This window comes from Corylus avellana, chromosome 4, assembly GCF_965113065.1.
Source record: "Corylus avellana chromosome 4, dhCorAvel1.hap1.2, whole genome shotgun sequence".
NCBI classification, from domain to species: Eukaryota; Viridiplantae; Streptophyta; class Magnoliopsida; order Fagales; family Betulaceae; genus Corylus; species Corylus avellana.
The window spans coordinates 30,865,849-30,883,295 of record NC_142493.1 but is presented as its reverse complement, the minus strand read 5'-3'; the positions used below and the strand labels follow the sequence as shown (position 1 = coordinate 30,883,295).

Below are 17,447 nucleotides of genomic sequence, written 5' to 3'. Positions count from 1 at the left end.
ATTTACTACGTGGTATACCAGCAATTTTATAGTGCAGTTAATGAAAATATAATTTTTTACAAAAATCGGTTTTTATTTTAAATTAAAAACGCCATTTCATTTATCATTCACGAAGCACAATACTATATATTAATTTATTTTGTAGAATTATAATTACTTCCATTATTTTTTAGTTTCAATATTTATATACATACTAGTTACGACAAGACAATTTTTTTTGCAAAAAACAAAGTTAAAATAAAATACGTTTAACAATATTTATATTGTTCGTCATTGAAGAATTTTCTTGAATTTTGATATTAGAAGTGATGATTTTTATGCGTTAAAGAAAAATAAAAAAGAGAAAATGAAGCGGATATTGTGGACGCTGAAATGGCAGCATCCAGGCCTCACAATTCCTCACAGATAGCTCCAAACACAAAGCCCCCTTCAATCCTTGTGCAATTTCTAGAACCCTCTACTCTCCCCTCTTAAAACCCTTTAGAGGGTTTTGCAAAATTCTCACTTTCTCCCATCACATAAGATAGTGAGGCCCCCAAAATACAGTTCTATAGCTTCATTTCTTTAACTCTCTACCGTGCTCGCAATGGCTCCAGTTCTAAGCAGAGGCCTGGCCACTGCTTCTCTGGCTTCGCTTCCCTCATCATCCCCCTTTTCAGTGAGAAACAGCAACAGGGTTTTGAATCTGAGAAGTGCTTTTGTGCCGCAAAATGGCCCCAGAAAGGGCTTCTATTGTGCTGGATTGAAGTGGAGGCTTGAGAGAAGGAACAGTCTAATCGATGTGCGGTGCGAGGCCGCCGTGGCCGAGAAAGAGGCTTCTGAGACTTCTGGTGAGAAGTATGAGTACCAAGCTGAGGTGGGTCTCTTCTAATTTCATTGAGTTTTGGGCCTTTTAGGTTTTGGGTGAATTGGATTTGTATATCGTTTACACCTTGTCTGGTTTCTGAGAAAGTATGGGAGTGAAAGTTGAAGTCCGAGTTTGTACAACTGCAACTCTACCCGATTATCAAAGCTTGCTATTGTTTCAATTTTTACTGCTTCTCAGCAATTGTACAACAGCGCGCAAAAATGATGAGACTACTAGAATCAATATCAGTTTTTTCCCTTATCGTTGAGGAAAATGAATATGTGAATTTAACTTTTTCAATCTAAAAGTTCATGATTCGGGCATAAATCCGACGAGCTAATTGGGTTTTCTTGAATAACGTAAAGTAGTTGGGGAATTTGTGCGTTCTGTAGAATTAGAGAGGTCTTTAACTTGTTAACTGATTGGACCCTTTACTTTTTCTTTTCTTTTTTTTCCTGGGATTTTGAGGGTTCAATTTGTAATGACTTTTGAATTGAAAGTTGATCGATTAAAGCAAATTGCAGGTCACTCGCCTATTGGATTTGATAGTTCATAGTTTGTACAGCCACAAGGAGGTGTTCCTTCGGGAGCTTGTGAGGTGAGCATATGCTATTTCCAAGTCAAACGCACTTCCGGTGATACATTCTGCGCTGAAATACTGCTAATCTCGCTTTCTGCTCATACAATATACACTCTAGTTTTTCAAGTAAATGTGTGCTTTAGATATATGCAGGGATGGGTATTCTGAGACTGGTCATATTTTCTTGTGGTCTATATGTTCACACAGTTCTAGTCTTCTGTTACAGTAATGCAAGTGATGCTTTAGACAAGTTGAGATTCCTAAGTGTGACCGAACCCTCTCTGCTTGGAGATGCTGGTGAGCTAGAGATCCGTATCAAACCCGATCCAGACAATGGGACTATCACTATAACGTATGGTGAAGCTAAATTACAGTTGAATCTTTTCCTGGATAATTGAGTGGGGTTGTTTGAGATGGGATTTCTTAAATTTGCAGAGACACTGGTATTGGAATGACCAAAGAAGAGCTCATTGACTGTCTTGGAACTATTGCACAGAGTGGTACTTCAAAATTCTTAAAGGCTCTTAAGGTACTTTAACTGCATATATCTGTGGTTTGCATTACTCTACAAATTTTTTTCCTCTTCGATTATTTTATTTTATGCTCTTGAAGCTTACAGTTCCAGCCTTACATTTTGTCAGGAAAATCAGGAACTTGGGGCAGACAATGGTCTGATTGGTCAATTTGGTGTGGGGTTCTATTCTGCCTTTCTTGTTTCTGAGAAGGTGATTAGCATAATTAAGTTATACTCTTGGTGGAATTTTCTGTTCCTGTTTAAAGTTTTGGATGTTAATTCGTTTACATTGTACACAATTAGGTTGTCGTGTCTACAAAGAGCCCAAGATCAGATAAGCAGTATGTTTGGGAAGCTGTAGCTGACAGTAGCTCATATATGATTAAGGAAGAAACTGATCCTGAAAAGCTCCTACGTCGCGGAACGCAGATCACACTCTATTTAAGAGTATGCAGCTCTTCTTTTATTTTCTAATGAGATAAATGATGGAAATTCTGTGTGTGCCTGTCAGACTCTTCGTGTTTGAATGGAAAAGAGAATTAGTAAATGGAGCTTTGTGAGATGTTGGATCTTGTTGTTTATCTTAATGATTGCCTTGTTATTATTCCATGCTATTTGCATTTATGTGGAACGAGGGAGGAGGGTATATTGGCAGTAGCTGGAAGGTTAGCAGGGAAATAAAAGAGAATCAGCATTGTCTGTCATCCTGTGCTGTGCACAAATTAATAGTTTTTTTTTATTTTTTTATTTTTTTTTATTTTTTTATTTTATTTATAATTTATAATTTATAATTATTTATAATTTTTAATTTTTATTCAAAGGGGGTAGAATATTTAATTGCTCATTCTCCTAAATATAAGCTTCCTGAAAGCCAAAAGCACCCTCATTTTGTTGTTTTTCTTGCAGCCGGATGACAAGTATGAATTCGCGGACCCGGCTCGGATTCAGGGTTTGGTGAAGAATTATTCTCAGTTTGTTTCCTTCCCCATCTATACATGGCAAGAAAAATCAAGGACTGTTGAGGTGAGATACCTTAAACTCTTCCCTCTCATGAGGAAGGTTGTTGGTGAAATAGAAAATTTTGGATATGTGCATAGTATGTTTATCTAATTGTAAAACAAGTATCTACGTGTCCTCTATCTCTCTCTTTTTTCCTTACATTTTATTTTGCTTTATGTAGTGACAAACAGTGGTGTTACCAATAATTTGTAGAGTATTGGTTATCAAAATAGTTGTCACCCTTAACATCTTTCTTCTAGGTCATTTTGCCTTGCTCAATTATTTTGTTCCATTGTCTTGATCTCATGATATAATCCTAATGTATCTCTTCATCAGCCATGGTTTAAGAAACCTTTGTTTTGAATGCAATAAAGCAACTGCTTGTTATCCAGTCTTTATACTAACTTGAACTTGCGCAGGTCGAAGAGGAGGAAGAACCAAAAGAAGGAGAAGAATCAAAGCCAGAGGTAATTAACATGGTATTCCTGATTGTGGGCATTGCACTTTTCTTTCTGAATTTGGATTTGATGTATTAGTGTAATTTTTGTCCAGGGCGAGAAGAAAAAGAAGACTAAAACTGAGAAGTATTGGGACTGGGAATTAACCAATGAGACAAAACCAATTTGGGTGAGTTTAAGCTGTATCTGGTTTCCAAGGTCATTATATATGGCACTAAGTTTCTTTTATGGAGTTATGGATTAATAGCTTGAATTTTGCAGTCTCTTGGTCAGATGTGCTTTTAGTTTTACTTATTAGAAAACGTGCATTTAGTTTCATATCCTATATCTTACTTATTCCGGTGTGCTGTAGATGCGGAATCCAAAGGAAATCGAGAAGGATGAGTACCATGAATTCTACAAGAAGACTTTTAATGAATTCTTGGATCCACTTGCACACACTCACTTCACCACCGAGGTATGTAGAATTTTTCATAAATTATTTACGTACACGTGATATCTGTAGTTACAAATTTATTTATTTTTATATAGTTACAACTTTAACTTTGCTCTGAAAAATGTGCAGGGTGAGGTTGAGTTTAGAAGTGTCCTCTATATTCCTGGGATGGGCCCGCTTAACAATGATGATGTGGTTAATCCAAAAACAAAGAATATACGTTTGTATGTGAAGCGTGTATTTATCTCAGATGATTTTGATGGTGAGCTGGTAAGTTTTACCATATTAACTTGAGTTTTGATGAAATTGCTCTTTACGCCGAGAGTTTTATGTCAATAATGCCTCTTATCACATGTACTGGAAACTTAATTTGTTATAGGTTGGAGAAAATTGGTAATAAGCAACTATTATGTCTGTATTTTAGAAGAGAAATATAATCTTCCATATTAAAGCTATATGGTTTGACATTGAGGATGGCATTGGCTTCAATTTTTGAATCCATTATTCTCTTATTAAATGTTATAGTCAGAGATATATGGAGAGATATGACATTCTAACAGCATGTAATAATATGCATAATAATCACAATAATTACGTGGATAATTTTATTCACACGGTTGAACATATTAGCTGGATATCTGCTAAAAATGGAGTAATGTGTCAATTCCCAGTTTAATTGCAGACCTTGTGGCTCACTGAACTGAAAAGATATTGTTTAAATCTCTACTTTAAAGAAAGCTAAATTACTACTAACTTTTGGAATGTTTCCCGTCTTAAGCTTATGAGTGCAAGAAGCAAATTATTTTGAGGGAACTAAAAAATGCAACATGGATACTTCAAGGTATCTAATTAGCAACATGATGTCAATTTTGGAATGAGACTATCAACTCCGAAGGGAGATTTTGGATGAAAATGGTTATGTTTTTTCAAGAAAGGAATGATTTGAAACCCCTCAATGAGATATGGAAGTAAGAATGCAAATATCAAGCTAAAAAAACTTATTACCAGTAACTTGGAAATCTGAGTCCTGTTTCAACACGACCAGGTGTTGGACGGTACCACTTGCAAAAGCTCAACACAAGGAGTATTTGTTGGTAATATTAAACATGAAATACACACTCCTTACTTTCTGAATTCTTAAGAACAATGAACAGTTAGACAACAGGGTAATTACCATGTACTGCAATAAAATTGTATGATACTTCGTTTTTAATTTTTTTTTTAAGGTAAATGAATTTTTCTTCTTTGTGTTTAGTGCTATAATGAGTATCAGACACTGATTCAAAAGTTCTCATTTCCTCAAGTATATGACATGCCAAATTTGTAGTAGGAAAAAGTATCCTACAAAATGGTGAAAAGCGTTTTCCTCTTTTAGTTATATTGAGTGACAGTGGGTTTGATAACACAGCAATGGCCAGTCTTTTGTTTGTAGTAGGAAAAAGTATCCTACAAAATGGTGAAAAGCGTTTTCCCCTTTTAGTTATATTGAGTGACAGTGGGTTTGATAACACAGCAATGGCCGGTCTTTTGTCTGCCTAAGTTTCCTTGGAATAAGAGTGTTTTATTAATAAGCTTATTTGTTTGTAATAATTCACATTTGTAAGATATTTACATTTTTAATTTTTTTATATGGTTGAATCCACCTCTTTTTTTTCCTTTTTGGATTGAATTCATAGTTTTACCCTCTACTCTGATAGAAGGAGTAGATGCGATTTGGTCCAAAAACTATTGGCAATCACATTCTCAATCTTCTGCAAATAAGAATAAAAATACAAGTTGTCAGCCATTTTATTTTAAGAGATTTGATTTCTTGTGTGTGATAAGTGTTGCATATTGATGCTTGATTGCATTACCTTTTGATATCTTCTTGGACTTGATCAAATTTTTGGTGTTTTAATTTGCAGTTCCCGCGCTACTTGAGCTTTGTGAAGGGTGTCGTGGATTCAGACGACCTTCCTCTCAATGTTTCTCGAGAGATACTTCAAGAAAGCAGAATTGTAAGATTGAGTTTGTCAACATTGATGTAGATACACAAAATACATGTATACATTATGGTAGAACTAGTTTACAATTTGTGAGTGTATTTGTTTCAGTTATCAGTGGCTTATGATTTCCTGGAATCAAGATATAATCGCATGCTTCTTATTTCCATATGTTTGCTACTTTCAGGTAAGAATAATGAGAAAGAGACTTGTCCGGAAAACATTTGACATGATTCAAGAGACCTCTGAAAGTGAAAATAAAGAGGTCCATATCGGTTAAACCTTGCCTATCCTTTTTTCAATTTCAATTGAGGCTTCTTTGTGGACTGAGAGAATAAATATGTTGGTTCCAGGACTACAAGAAATTTTGGGAGAACTTTGGCAGGTTCATAAAGTTAGGATGCGTTGAGGACACTGGAAATCACAAGCGCATAGCACCATTGTTGCGGTTCTACACTTCCAAAAGTGAGGAGGAGCCGAAAAGCTTAGATGATTATGTTGAAAACATGGGTGAAAACCAAAAGGCCATTTATTACTTGGCAACAGACAGCTTGAAAAGTGCGAAGACTGCTCCTTTCTTGGAGAAGTTGGTTCAAAAAGACATTGAGGTATGCATTCTTTTTGAATTTTGTTCAGCCCATAATAAGCTTATTACATACGAAGGGAATTTGGGTTGCAAGGCTATAGAACAAATTGTCAGAGAAGATTTTTTTTAATAAGTTAATTAGAAATGGTTGAAGGAAAACCTAAATTTAGATTGAATGCTAAATAATTGTCTTTTGCTTGTGAGTGCTTGTAATTAGAATTGGCTAAGACTAAGTTATGTATGTAAATGAAAAAGAGTTGCGGAAGTATTAGCTAAGCATCTTTTCCTTTTTGTATAGGAAAATTTATTTGATATTACATCCTTTCCGGTTTACTGATATGGGGTATATATTTTAGGTTCTGTACTTAATTGAACCTATAGATGAAGTCGCCATCCAGAACCTGCAGACGTACAAAGAAAAGAAATTTGTTGACATTAGCAAGGAAGACTTAGAGCTTGGTTAGTACTTTATTTATTTCCTGTGAGATTATTGGTGACACTTGATCTTAATTCTTGTATCTCTTGGGATTTTGTTGTGCATCTTTCTCGTGACTCTGTCTTATACCAGGTGATGAGGATGAGGTGAAAGAAAGGGAAACACAGCAAGAATACAATCTTCTCTGTGATTGGATAAAGCAACAACTTGGTGATAAGGTAGCAAAAGTTCAAGTCTCAAAGCGTCTAAGCTCATCTCCCTGTGTGCTTGTTTCTGGCAAGTTTGGATGGTCTGCTAATATGGAAAGGTTAGTTGTGCTTTTAGTGTTCACAATATGTAATCATGACAAGTTTCCTTGATCCTCAAGACGCATTGATCATACTTTATTCAATGAAGGTTTGAGTAATTTTCTTTTGCACCCTTTTGTAGATTGATGAAGGCTCAAGCTCTTGGAGATACTTCTAGTTTGGAGTTCATGAGGGGAAGGAGAATATTGGAAGTTAATCCAGATCATCCCATAGTCAAAGATCTCAATGTAAGACCATTTAACTCGGTGCTAAATGTAGACTTTTTTTCTTCCTATTCTAATTGGGAAAAAAAGGAAATTACAATGGGGGTATCTTTTATACTCCTAATCCTAACAGAGTTGAGAAGGAGGGAATTAGTGGAAATGCTTCCTAACACTGGGGTATAAGTGACCCATTTTGCTACTTGATGTGCACAGAAATTAGCACATTTGGAAGATTTAAAAGCAGTCCATTCCCTTAGGGGAAGCAGGTGCTGGCGAAGCCCCATCCTCAAAGAGATGAGGCTCCTTGATGGCAATGATAGTGAGCAGTGAGTCACCTTCAATTAGAAGGGAAGAACAGCCATGAGAGGATGCAGGTTGGCTGCCAAGAGTGTAGCATGTGCTCCTCCTAGATTGGCTTCCTCCATGGGGGAAGCTTTTGAGTCCTCACAGCGAGGAAGTTGCCCTTGTGGTCTCTGAGGGTAGCAGCAGCTACAGCAAAGCTGGGTCTGATGGCAACATCGAAGTTGACTTTAAGGGAGCTAAGGGTCTAAACGTAGACTTAAGTTGAATAATAACTGCTCCTGATTCTATTACACACTTCTCTCTTTTTTTCAGAGGGAGATGTTCTCCATCTCTCTAAGAGATTTCTCCTCTCTTCCTGCCTTTTGTCTCCCTCACCCCTTCCTTTTCTCTCTCTCTCTCCCTCTCTCTCTCTCTCTTTTTTTTTTTTTTTGGTTTTTGGAAGTCAGATCTATCGTCTTCCACCCCTGCCTCCCTTCCATGCTCCCTCCCACCGCCATCATCTCTTCTCCGTCCCTTGCATCGTGCATCTCATGCACAACTCTGTCATGTGTGAACCTCATGAGCCGCCGCCCCAGGTGGTTGATCTGTTGCTTTTATATATATCTCCTCTCTGCCTCTCCCTAGCCGGTGCCTCTCTTTTTGGCCTATGGAGACTGTAAGATTCGATGTCCGTCTCGCAACAACGGCTGGGCAACCCTCTCACTGAAAATAGGAGTGGAGATCCTCTTCATCACTTTCAGCGCTGTCGATCTTAGAGCAATCTTTTCTTGCTGTGGTATCTGTGGTATCCTCACTCCCTTGTTGCTGCTGCAGGCGTCTTTCCAAGCAGTTCATTTCTTGGGTTGCTTCAAAAACTGCCATTTCGGTGGCCCATTTCTTGGCTGTCAGGCCAAGGAGATACAGGACCAGGCTTAGCTCATTACCAATTTATTTTTTATTTTTTATTTTTTACGTTTTTTACTGGGGTGTTTGTTGGGTCTTCACCCTCTCATGTATCTAATTTTGCTTTAATGATACTTATCTTGCCCATTCACAAAAAAAAAATTGCTCCCGAGTCTGACCAACAATGGTATTGGTTATTCTACTTGCAGGCTGCATGCAAGAACGCACCTGAAAGCACCGATGCCAAGAGAGCTGTTGACCTCTTGTTTGATACAGCATTGATCTCCAGTGGATTCTCAGTAAGGGCTAACCAAACATTTCTCTCTTATTACATGCTATGCATGAATTAAAGTAGCTTGACATTATTTGAATTTTTTCCTTGAATGATACAGCCCGACAGCCCAGCTGAGTTGGGAAATAAAATCTATGAGATGATGGCAATGGCCCTTGGAGGAAGATGGGGCAGATCAGAGGAGGAAGAGGCTGACGCATCAGAAGCTGCTTCAGAATCTGGTGCAACAGTTATCGAAGCCTCAGAAACAGAAGTGGTTGAACCATCTGAAGTAAGGGCAGAGAATGATCCTTGGAATGATTAAATGTCTTTTGGAGGACAATTTTTGGCTTTGTTTCATTATTGTTAAAAGAATAATGCTTGGAAAGAGAATTAGCAGAGAAGAAAAGAAAGGGGGTGGAGAGGGGATGCTGATTAACTTGTGGGAAAAGAAACAGTTTTGCTGCTATGGATAATTTACTGTAGGTTTTACTAATGAATACCTGTCAATTTGGTTCTGGTACGAGTTAAAGAAAGTTCACTGTTTTAACAAACTAGCAAGACATTTATCTCTAGAACCATCTGAAACGTGTTTACCTTATTGTTCTTCGCAATTAGAGCTTAGAGGGCAAGGCTATTGTACTTGGAAAACAACCATTTGCTCCAGAATAATATGGAGAGTGAATTAGATTACTTGCGGTTGGCTGTAGTGGCCGAATTCTCTCGCTCTGTTATCACGGCTATCAAAAACCTCTCTGCCGGATGGTCCATGACTTCTATTGCAGATGATGTTATTTGCCATTTTTTTTTTGTTTTTTTTCAAGGTCTTGAGAAGAGTTAATTTCTGGACATATTCCATTGTCAAATGGGTCGCTGCTCTCAGTTGTTATGGGAGTATTTTCACTTCTTTTTTCTTTTCTTTTCTTTTCTTTTTCTTTTTCTTAGAATCAAGAGTGAGAAAACCCTCCTTAAATCTTTCTTGTTATTCGGAAAAAAAAAAAAACCTTACGTCAACTATGTTTACTATCATGTAAAATATGGCGACATGACATAAGAAGTTGGATGCCCCCCCCAAAAAAAAAAAAGAAAAAAAAAAATTGGACATTATGGTTATCAAACCAATTATTCATTTTGTAAAACTTCAAATCCTAAAGGCTTGAAAAGAACAAAAAAAAAAAAAAAAAAGGGAAAAAAGGAAAAGAACAGCAAAGAAAAATGGGCTTCTTTTCGGTAGGAAAAACAAAAAAAGGGAGCACATTGGGTATTGGGTCAGCCCAATAAAGGCAGGGCTTTTGAGTATTGGACCAGTAAACATCAGCGGGTCAGAAACACGGGTTGAGTTCTAAATATTCGGAATGACATAAACAAAAACAGAGAGAACGTAGGTTTAAGGAGGGTTTTGAAGGCGGCTACGAAGTGCGCTTCTTTGTTCTCCTCCTCCTCCACTGAGATCTCACGTTTCCCATTTCTTTCTTGTCCATTATTTACTGTCTCACGCTTTCCCGGAAATCAAAATCGAAGAGAATTTTAATTTCTTATGCCCATTCTCATATTTTCATCTGCTACTTTTAGCAACGAGCTTGATTCCTCTACTCTTCTTGCTAAGCAGAGAAAGTCCACTGAAACATGTGGAGGAATTTAGCCAGGCAAGCTTCTTCCAAAGGGATTATTCGCTCTTGCCTGCCTTTTTCTTCTCCATCTAGTTCCATTATATTTTCTCAAGACTTGAATTTACTCGAGAAAATCAGACTTCACCAGGCCCCAAAATGCGTAAATTATTGGTTTCCGATAATGGGTTTTGGTCGAAGTGGTGTGTTATCTTCTCAAAAAAGTGGATTGGGAAGACCCAGCTCCGCAAATTCAAGTAACCCTTTTGGGTTTTCCGGGAATTGTAGCTGTGTGAAAGGTTATGCGAGCGCCGCCGAGGCTATTGCTTCCGAGGAGGACTTGTCGGGGTCCGATGAAGTGCAAGAATTGATGGAGGAAATGATTAAAGAAGACAAGGCGATGGAATCTCAATCTAGGCGGCCGAAGAAAATGGTGGCGGGTATGGGGATAGGGATGTATAATACGCTTCGAAGGCGGCAGATAAAGATGGAGACTGAGGCGTGGGATGAGGCGGCCAAGGAGTACCAGGAACTCCTGACGGATATGTGTGAACATAAGCTTGCACCCAATTTGCCTTACATGAAGTCCTTATTTCTTGGTTGGTTTGAGCCCTTACGCGATGCAATTGCTGAGGATCAAGAATCTAGCCAGCAAAAGAGGCAGAAACCTTCTCATTATCCACACTTTGATCAATTACCGGCGGATAAGATGGCGGTCATTACAATGCATAAGTTGATGGGGTTGTTGATGACGAATACTGGAGGGATAGGCAGTACCAGGGTTGTGCAAGCCGCTCTCCAGATAGGTGAAGCAATCGAGCAGGAGGTGAGTATGCCTATGATCTTCATTTTGATAATTGGTTTGCCTTTTTTTTTTTTTAATTAAATTTTTGTAAGAAATAAACCAATCTCATTGGAAGCCTAAGGCACCCCTAAGTACACAAAAAGAACCACCTAACTAGAAATAGCAAAACGAACAAGGAGGTCACTATAACTAATCAACAAAGGAGACACAAACGCCGCTGTCCGTAGATACAATGTTTCATAAACAAAGATAAAATTTACCCTAGCACTTATCAAAAAAATTTATCCTTGTGTCCTCTCCCTGTTGTCAAAGTTTCTATAATTCATTTCCCTCCATAAGCACCAAATAAGGCACGTGGGCACCATTTTCCACACCGCAACACTCCTTGGCCTGCTAGAGGACGACCACAGGCAGTCATACAGATCAACAACACGTTTAGGCATAACCGAGGACATTCCAAAACGACTAAAAAAAGCCCTTCTAATGGCCGAAGCCACATTGCAATGAAGAAGAAGGTGGTCCATAGATTTCCCATTCCTCTTGCACATGCAACTTCTGTCCATCATAACGTGCCGCCTCCTGATAATTGGTTTGCTTTTTATTTGGTAGAAAGTAATTTCTTTCAATGTACCACCAAATCTTCAGCATTCGACTTTGATGGACTGTGACAAACAAATGGAAACAAAGCATCTGTCTTTTATAATCTTTTTCATCTTACAGACTGTAGGTAGATCTCAAATATATGTGGCAATCAAGTTGAATCTGTTACTTGTAGTAGAAGATCATTAATGTAGTTCACCTTCGTCACATTCTTATACAGTTCCAGTGGGTGGAACTGCTTGTATTTGCCCAGCATGGGTTTATGGATATTTTTCCCTACGATGCCTTCAGTAACCAATTGAAGGCTTTCTTTTGAGCAATTTATGTTTATGCTATTTCCAACTTCAACTTGCTTTAGAAAATTCCATGATTCTTACTATTACAATCTCTTCCTTAATGCTGCTGCTCTAAATCTCCATGGACACCAAAATGCCCTTCAGCAGCTAGATTTCAGTTTTTTAATGAAAAACGTTTAGTGACTTTTAGTTTTTTCATCATCAAGAAATGGGAGGCATTATTTCTTTTTTCCTTTGTTGATAAGTAAATGCAATTTATAAAAAAAGCGCAAAAGACGCAACTCAAGTACATATGAAGTATACAAGAGAAACATGTAGTTAGAAGAAGAAAAAAGCTCAAGAACAACATGAAAACTTGAAATACTTGAGTAGAAGGCATCTGTCCAAAGGTAGAGTCTTAAAAAAAAAAAATCCTTTAGTTCCCCCATTATTCGTTCATGGTTCAAAACATCGGTACTTTATTTCCCTCTAAAGACATCACTTAAGGCTCCAAAGACACCACATAAGGCACGATGAAACCATCTTCCACATGAGGCATTGGTGCTTGTTATGCACAAGGACTTGAATTTACAATTTGCCCAAGCAGGGTGTCCAGTTTCTTGCCATTCTCTATTAGTAAAAAACTTGCATGTGATAATCTGTTATGTGCACCAGGCTAGGATATACAGGTTTTTGGAGAAGACAAAGAAGAAGAAGAGCGCCACAGATAAGAATGCTGAAGGTGAATCTGATAAGAACACAACAGATAAGAAACCTGAAGGTGAATCTGATCCCATGATTAACGAACAAAGGAAACTGACCAAAGAGCAGGAGAATTTAAGGAAAAGAGTTTCTAAACTGATGAAGAAGCAAAAGGTGCATCAAGTAAGGGGAATATTGAAGGCACATGATGACTCAAAGCCTTGGGGTCAGGAAGCTCACGTTAAGGTTTGTGATTTCTGTACTTGTAAATGTGGATGTCATATTGCTGCTGTTGTTTTTATAACTTGGTGTTTGTACTTTCCAGGTTGGCTGCCGCTTAATTCAATTGTTGGCGGAAACAGCCTATATACAACCTCCAATCGATCAATTAGGAGATAGCCCACCAGATATTCGGCCTGCATTTTTACACACCCTCAAAACTGTGACGAACGAAACACAGTGAGATTAAATCTCTCTCTCTCTCTCTCTCTCTCTCTCACACACACACACACACACACACACAAACACACTATATTTAATTGTGTGTTTTTTCTTTCCCATCATATTTACAGGAAGTCCAGCAGAAGATACGGTGTTATTGAATGCGACCCATTAGTTTTCAAAGGACTACAGAGAACTGTAAGTAGACCACTAGCTTCCTGGAGCTGCTCATATTTGGTTGGCGCTTTCTTCTAGTAAAAATTTTCATTTTGACAGTAATGGAAGTGCAACGAAGAATTTCATTGGATGCTTTTCTATTCATGATGAGTAACAATTGTTTTATTTTGTTATGTCCAAACAGGCTAGGCACATGGTCATTCCGTACATGCCTATGTTAGTGCCTCCTCAAAACTGGACAGGGTATGGCATCAAGCTTTCTATCAAAATTTCTGGTTATTTGATCAATTTAACTTGGGGTGGTTCTTGGCAAAAGGATATTGTTTAATCATAGAATATGGGACTCTGGATCATAAAAATAGAGAATCAAAATGTTCTGGATATCTTCTGCTTATTTAGCTTGTTGTGTCACTTAAATGTTCATTTGAAAGCTAGATAGATTGTACTCTTTCAGGGTCGTGTCCTATGTTGGTTTTTAGTAAATTTCGCAATGCTTTGGCAGGTATGATAAAGGTGCATACTTGTTTTTACCATCCTATGTTATGCGAACACATGGAGCAAAACAACTACGTGAAGCAGTTAAGAGGACTCCAAGAAGTCAATTAGAACCTGTTTTTGAGGTCTGAGCACTCTGGATTTTGGTATTTTAGTTACTGATCTGTATTTATTGCTTAGTGTGATTGTTAGTTCTATATGTTATCTTGCCCTTTGTGATAGGCATTGAAAAATTCATCCTTTGATCATATGTTTGCTATTCTGTGAAGCTCTCTGAATTTGGCTTTTTGGTTGTTGCCCTATTGCTAGGCTCTGGATACTCTTGGAAATACCAAATGGAGGGTGAACAAGAGGGTACTTGGTGTGCTAGACAGAATATGGGCTAGTGGAGGCGGTCTTGCTGACTTGGTCGACCGTGAAGATGTGGGTAACAATTTATTTTTCCTTTCCAATTGGTGCATTTTGTTTTCACTATTTTGAATGAATGAACTCATCTTGTTCAACAAAAACTTACCGCTCAAAATAATTATCCATTAAAGCAATATGCTTTTGGTTTTCATTAACCATTCTTCTTTCACTTTTCCAAGATAGGTTCCTCTGCCAGAGGAACCAGACACAGAAGATGAAGCAGAAATTCGGAAATGGAGGTGGAAAGTTAAAGCTGCAAAAAAGGAGAATTGTGAGAGGCATTCCCAGCGGTGCGATATAGAACTTAAACTTTGTGTAAGAAGCTTCCTTGATTAGTTGAATTTATTTAGTGTAGTTGAATGTTCCAATAGATCGTGTATTAATTCTTCTGATTTGGGAGCAGGTTGCTCGTAAGATGAAGGATGAAGAAGGCTTCTACTACCCACATAACCTTGATTTCCGAGGTCGTGCATACCCCATGCACCCATATTTAAACCATCTTGGTTCTGATCTATGCCGAGGCATCCTTGAGTTTGCAGAGGGACGCCCTCTTGGAAAGTCAGGCTTAAGGTGGTTGAAGATACATTTGGCAAATTTGTATGCTGGTGGTGTAGACAAGTTATCTTATGAGGGCCGGATAGCATTTACTGAAAACCATTTAGATGATATTTTCGATTCCGCAGACAGGCCTCTTGAAGGAAGGAGGTGGTGGTTAAGTGCGGAGGATCCTTTCCAATGCCTGGCAGCTTGTGTTAATCTGTCAGAAGCATTGAGAAGCCCCTCTCCAGAAACTAGTATTTCACATATGCCTATCCACCAGGTACCTTTTTCTCGCCGGTCACAAAATTTAATCGGGGAATATTTATGTTAAGTAATAATCGTTTATATACATGATACTCTAATTCATTTGAGAAATAACCAATCTTTCTATTCCTTGCTTGAAGCTTTTTCATCGAAATTGAAGATAAAATAGCATGTTTCATGCTTAAAAAGAGAAAGAGTAAGCACAAAGAACAGATGTGTGCAACTGCATAACCTGGAACTTAAGCTAGGATATTTTTTCTTGCATAAATTTATATGCTTCTCTATGCAGCATTCGCGTGCCTGTGTGCATGTGGCTTGCTTCTGCATGTGTTTCATTATGTAGAAGTGAGGTTACAATATCTCAAAAGGAGTTTTTTCTTTTTATAAACTTACTTTACTGATCTGGTTGGCTTGAGTGGTAAGCCACTTGGCCCTGGTGTCTCATGAAGCATCAAGTCTAAGGTTCGACCACCCTTGAGTGTTAACAATTTCTTGAAGTCACGCCTCCGAGTGAAAGCCTGAGCTTTACCCAACCCGTGTGAAGGGGACGCATTGCACGGTGTTTTTGGGATCTAGTCAGGGCAAAGCCCCGGATACCCCGGTTATCACAAAAAAGATTGATTGCAAAACTTCTTAGCACTTAAAAGACTTTAGCAGCTCCTAAGATCTAGTATATGGAGGGTAGGGTATGCCTTCCTATAGACAACTGCAATGTTAATAAATTGTTGGAAGTCACACATGCTTTTAATACAGTTTACACTTGCACAAGAGTTTGTCTGGATGGTCTTGAAAATTGTATAGAGATATTTCTGTTGTTCCTTTTTCTTTTAAGAGGTTTCTGAGAGACCTCTGTACTCCTATATAGTTTATGAAGTGTGATACAGGGCATATATATTTTGAATATAGTATTGAGAGGATCAAGATTTCCTAGTATTCTTAGGGCATTCTATCGTGTAGGTTTCCTTAGATCTCAACCATTGTTTTCAAATTAAGTGGTTGAGATTTTGCCATATCAGCATTTATGACTTTTAAAATATGGAAAAATATTGTAAGTATTGAAGTGATAAATATGGTATAAAAGTGACAAATACTGATATGGTACTATCTCAACCATTTAATTTGAAAAAAAATAGTTGAGATTTGAAGAAATCCACTCGGAAAAATATCCTAAGAGAGAAGATGATCCCACTCTGTTTGATGTGGTGCATTTGGATAGAAAGAAATGACCCGAGCTTTGAACATAATGATAAGATTTCTCTTTTATACTTCCTGTCTACTTGAGTGTGGCCTTTGATTTTTAGTGAAATCTATTTACTTATCAAAAAAATATCCTAGAAATTCTAAGGAATCCTGATCTGTATTAAGAATACCTAGCTTTTGCAAATTTACACACCCACACGTATGCACATTTATATAAATGTATATTCTTCAAAACCCATGCTTTGGTTTTCCCATAATACATCTTTGTCTTATTTTTTTTTTGTTTCTCCCTTCTTCTTTTGCAAGGATGGTTCATGTAATGGCTTACAACATTATGCTGCTCTTGGAAGGGACAAGGTAACAAACTTTTCTAGTTGTTGGGATTTAAGAAGTTGCAGTACGTATAAGCTGCACAATGAAGCTATCTTTGTGGGATATGGAAGTATGGTTTAAGCTTGGTTTTAGGACATTTAAATATATTTTTAAAGCCTTTCATATTATGTCGAAGTTCTTTTTGGCCATAAATTTGATGGATTGAAACTCGCAACATTAAAAATAAATTACATGATGATATATATATATATATATATATATATATATAGAGAGAGAGAGAGAGAGAGAGAGAGAGAGAGGGAGAGAGAGAGAGAGAGATAGTCACAGTTCTGCTCTTCGCATATGTCACCTCATGGCTGATCAGAATACCTCCAGGGGGTTTTGGAAAATATTAGGGTTCTTAAATCTTTCCTCACTCATTTCCAGCACTCTTGCCTAACATCTGTATGTTGTACATCACACATGCTTGTGTAAATTTTTCTATTTATTGGTTAAATTGCTTTAATTTCATAGCTGGGAGCAGCTGCAGTAAATCTTGTTGCGGGAGACAAACCTGCAGATGTTTACTCAGGAATCGCCGCCAGGCAAGCATCTCTCTCTCTCTCTCTCTCTCTAGACATGTTTTCCACTGAATTGTGAAAGAATAAAGAAAATGAGAACCTAACCAAGATGAAATGAGGAAAGAAGTTCCTTAAACATACAAAAACAAAACTAAATATTGTTGCTTTAAAGTGAAGCTTTGTCATTCAGACGTCACATCAAGTTTAAAAGTAAACACTCTCTCTTGTTAGGATA

At 37.7% G+C, this 17,447-nt stretch overlaps 2 protein-coding genes across 2 annotated transcripts in view; both read left to right on the top strand.

Annotated features, from left to right (window-relative positions):
• Positions 1 to 423: 423 nt before the first annotated feature.
• Positions 424 to 9,503, top strand: CR88 (Chaperone protein htpG family protein). Its single transcript, XM_059589642.2, has 19 exons — positions 424 to 856; positions 1,372 to 1,445; positions 1,654 to 1,779; positions 1,863 to 1,956; positions 2,069 to 2,152; positions 2,245 to 2,388; positions 2,848 to 2,964; positions 3,360 to 3,407; positions 3,493 to 3,567; positions 3,751 to 3,855; positions 3,964 to 4,104; positions 5,739 to 5,831; positions 6,004 to 6,081; positions 6,170 to 6,424; positions 6,759 to 6,861; positions 6,971 to 7,145; positions 7,268 to 7,373; positions 8,744 to 8,833; positions 8,927 to 9,503. The coding sequence occupies exons 1-19, from the start codon at positions 587 to 589 to the stop codon at positions 9,128 to 9,130; spliced, it is 2,382 nt and encodes a 793-aa protein (XP_059445625.1). The 5' UTR covers positions 424 to 586; the 3' UTR covers positions 9,131 to 9,503.
• Positions 9,504 to 10,196: 693 nt separating this feature from the next.
• Positions 10,197 to 17,447, top strand: part of MGP3 (male gametophyte defective 3) — an 18,471-nt gene continuing 11,220 nt past the window's right edge. The window contains exons 1-11 of the mRNA XM_059591466.2: positions 10,197 to 11,238; positions 12,768 to 13,040; positions 13,120 to 13,253; positions 13,367 to 13,433; positions 13,597 to 13,655; positions 13,915 to 14,032; positions 14,217 to 14,330; positions 14,499 to 14,630; positions 14,719 to 15,135; positions 16,626 to 16,676; positions 17,166 to 17,236. Coding sequence (XP_059447449.2) covers positions 10,432 to 11,238; positions 12,768 to 13,040; positions 13,120 to 13,253; positions 13,367 to 13,433; positions 13,597 to 13,655; positions 13,915 to 14,032; positions 14,217 to 14,330; positions 14,499 to 14,630; positions 14,719 to 15,135; positions 16,626 to 16,676; positions 17,166 to 17,236 — 2,243 coding nt within the window. The 5' untranslated portion in view covers positions 10,197 to 10,431. The remainder of the gene's footprint in view (positions 11,239 to 12,767; positions 13,041 to 13,119; positions 13,254 to 13,366; positions 13,434 to 13,596; positions 13,656 to 13,914; positions 14,033 to 14,216; positions 14,331 to 14,498; positions 14,631 to 14,718; positions 15,136 to 16,625; positions 16,677 to 17,165; positions 17,237 to 17,447) is intronic.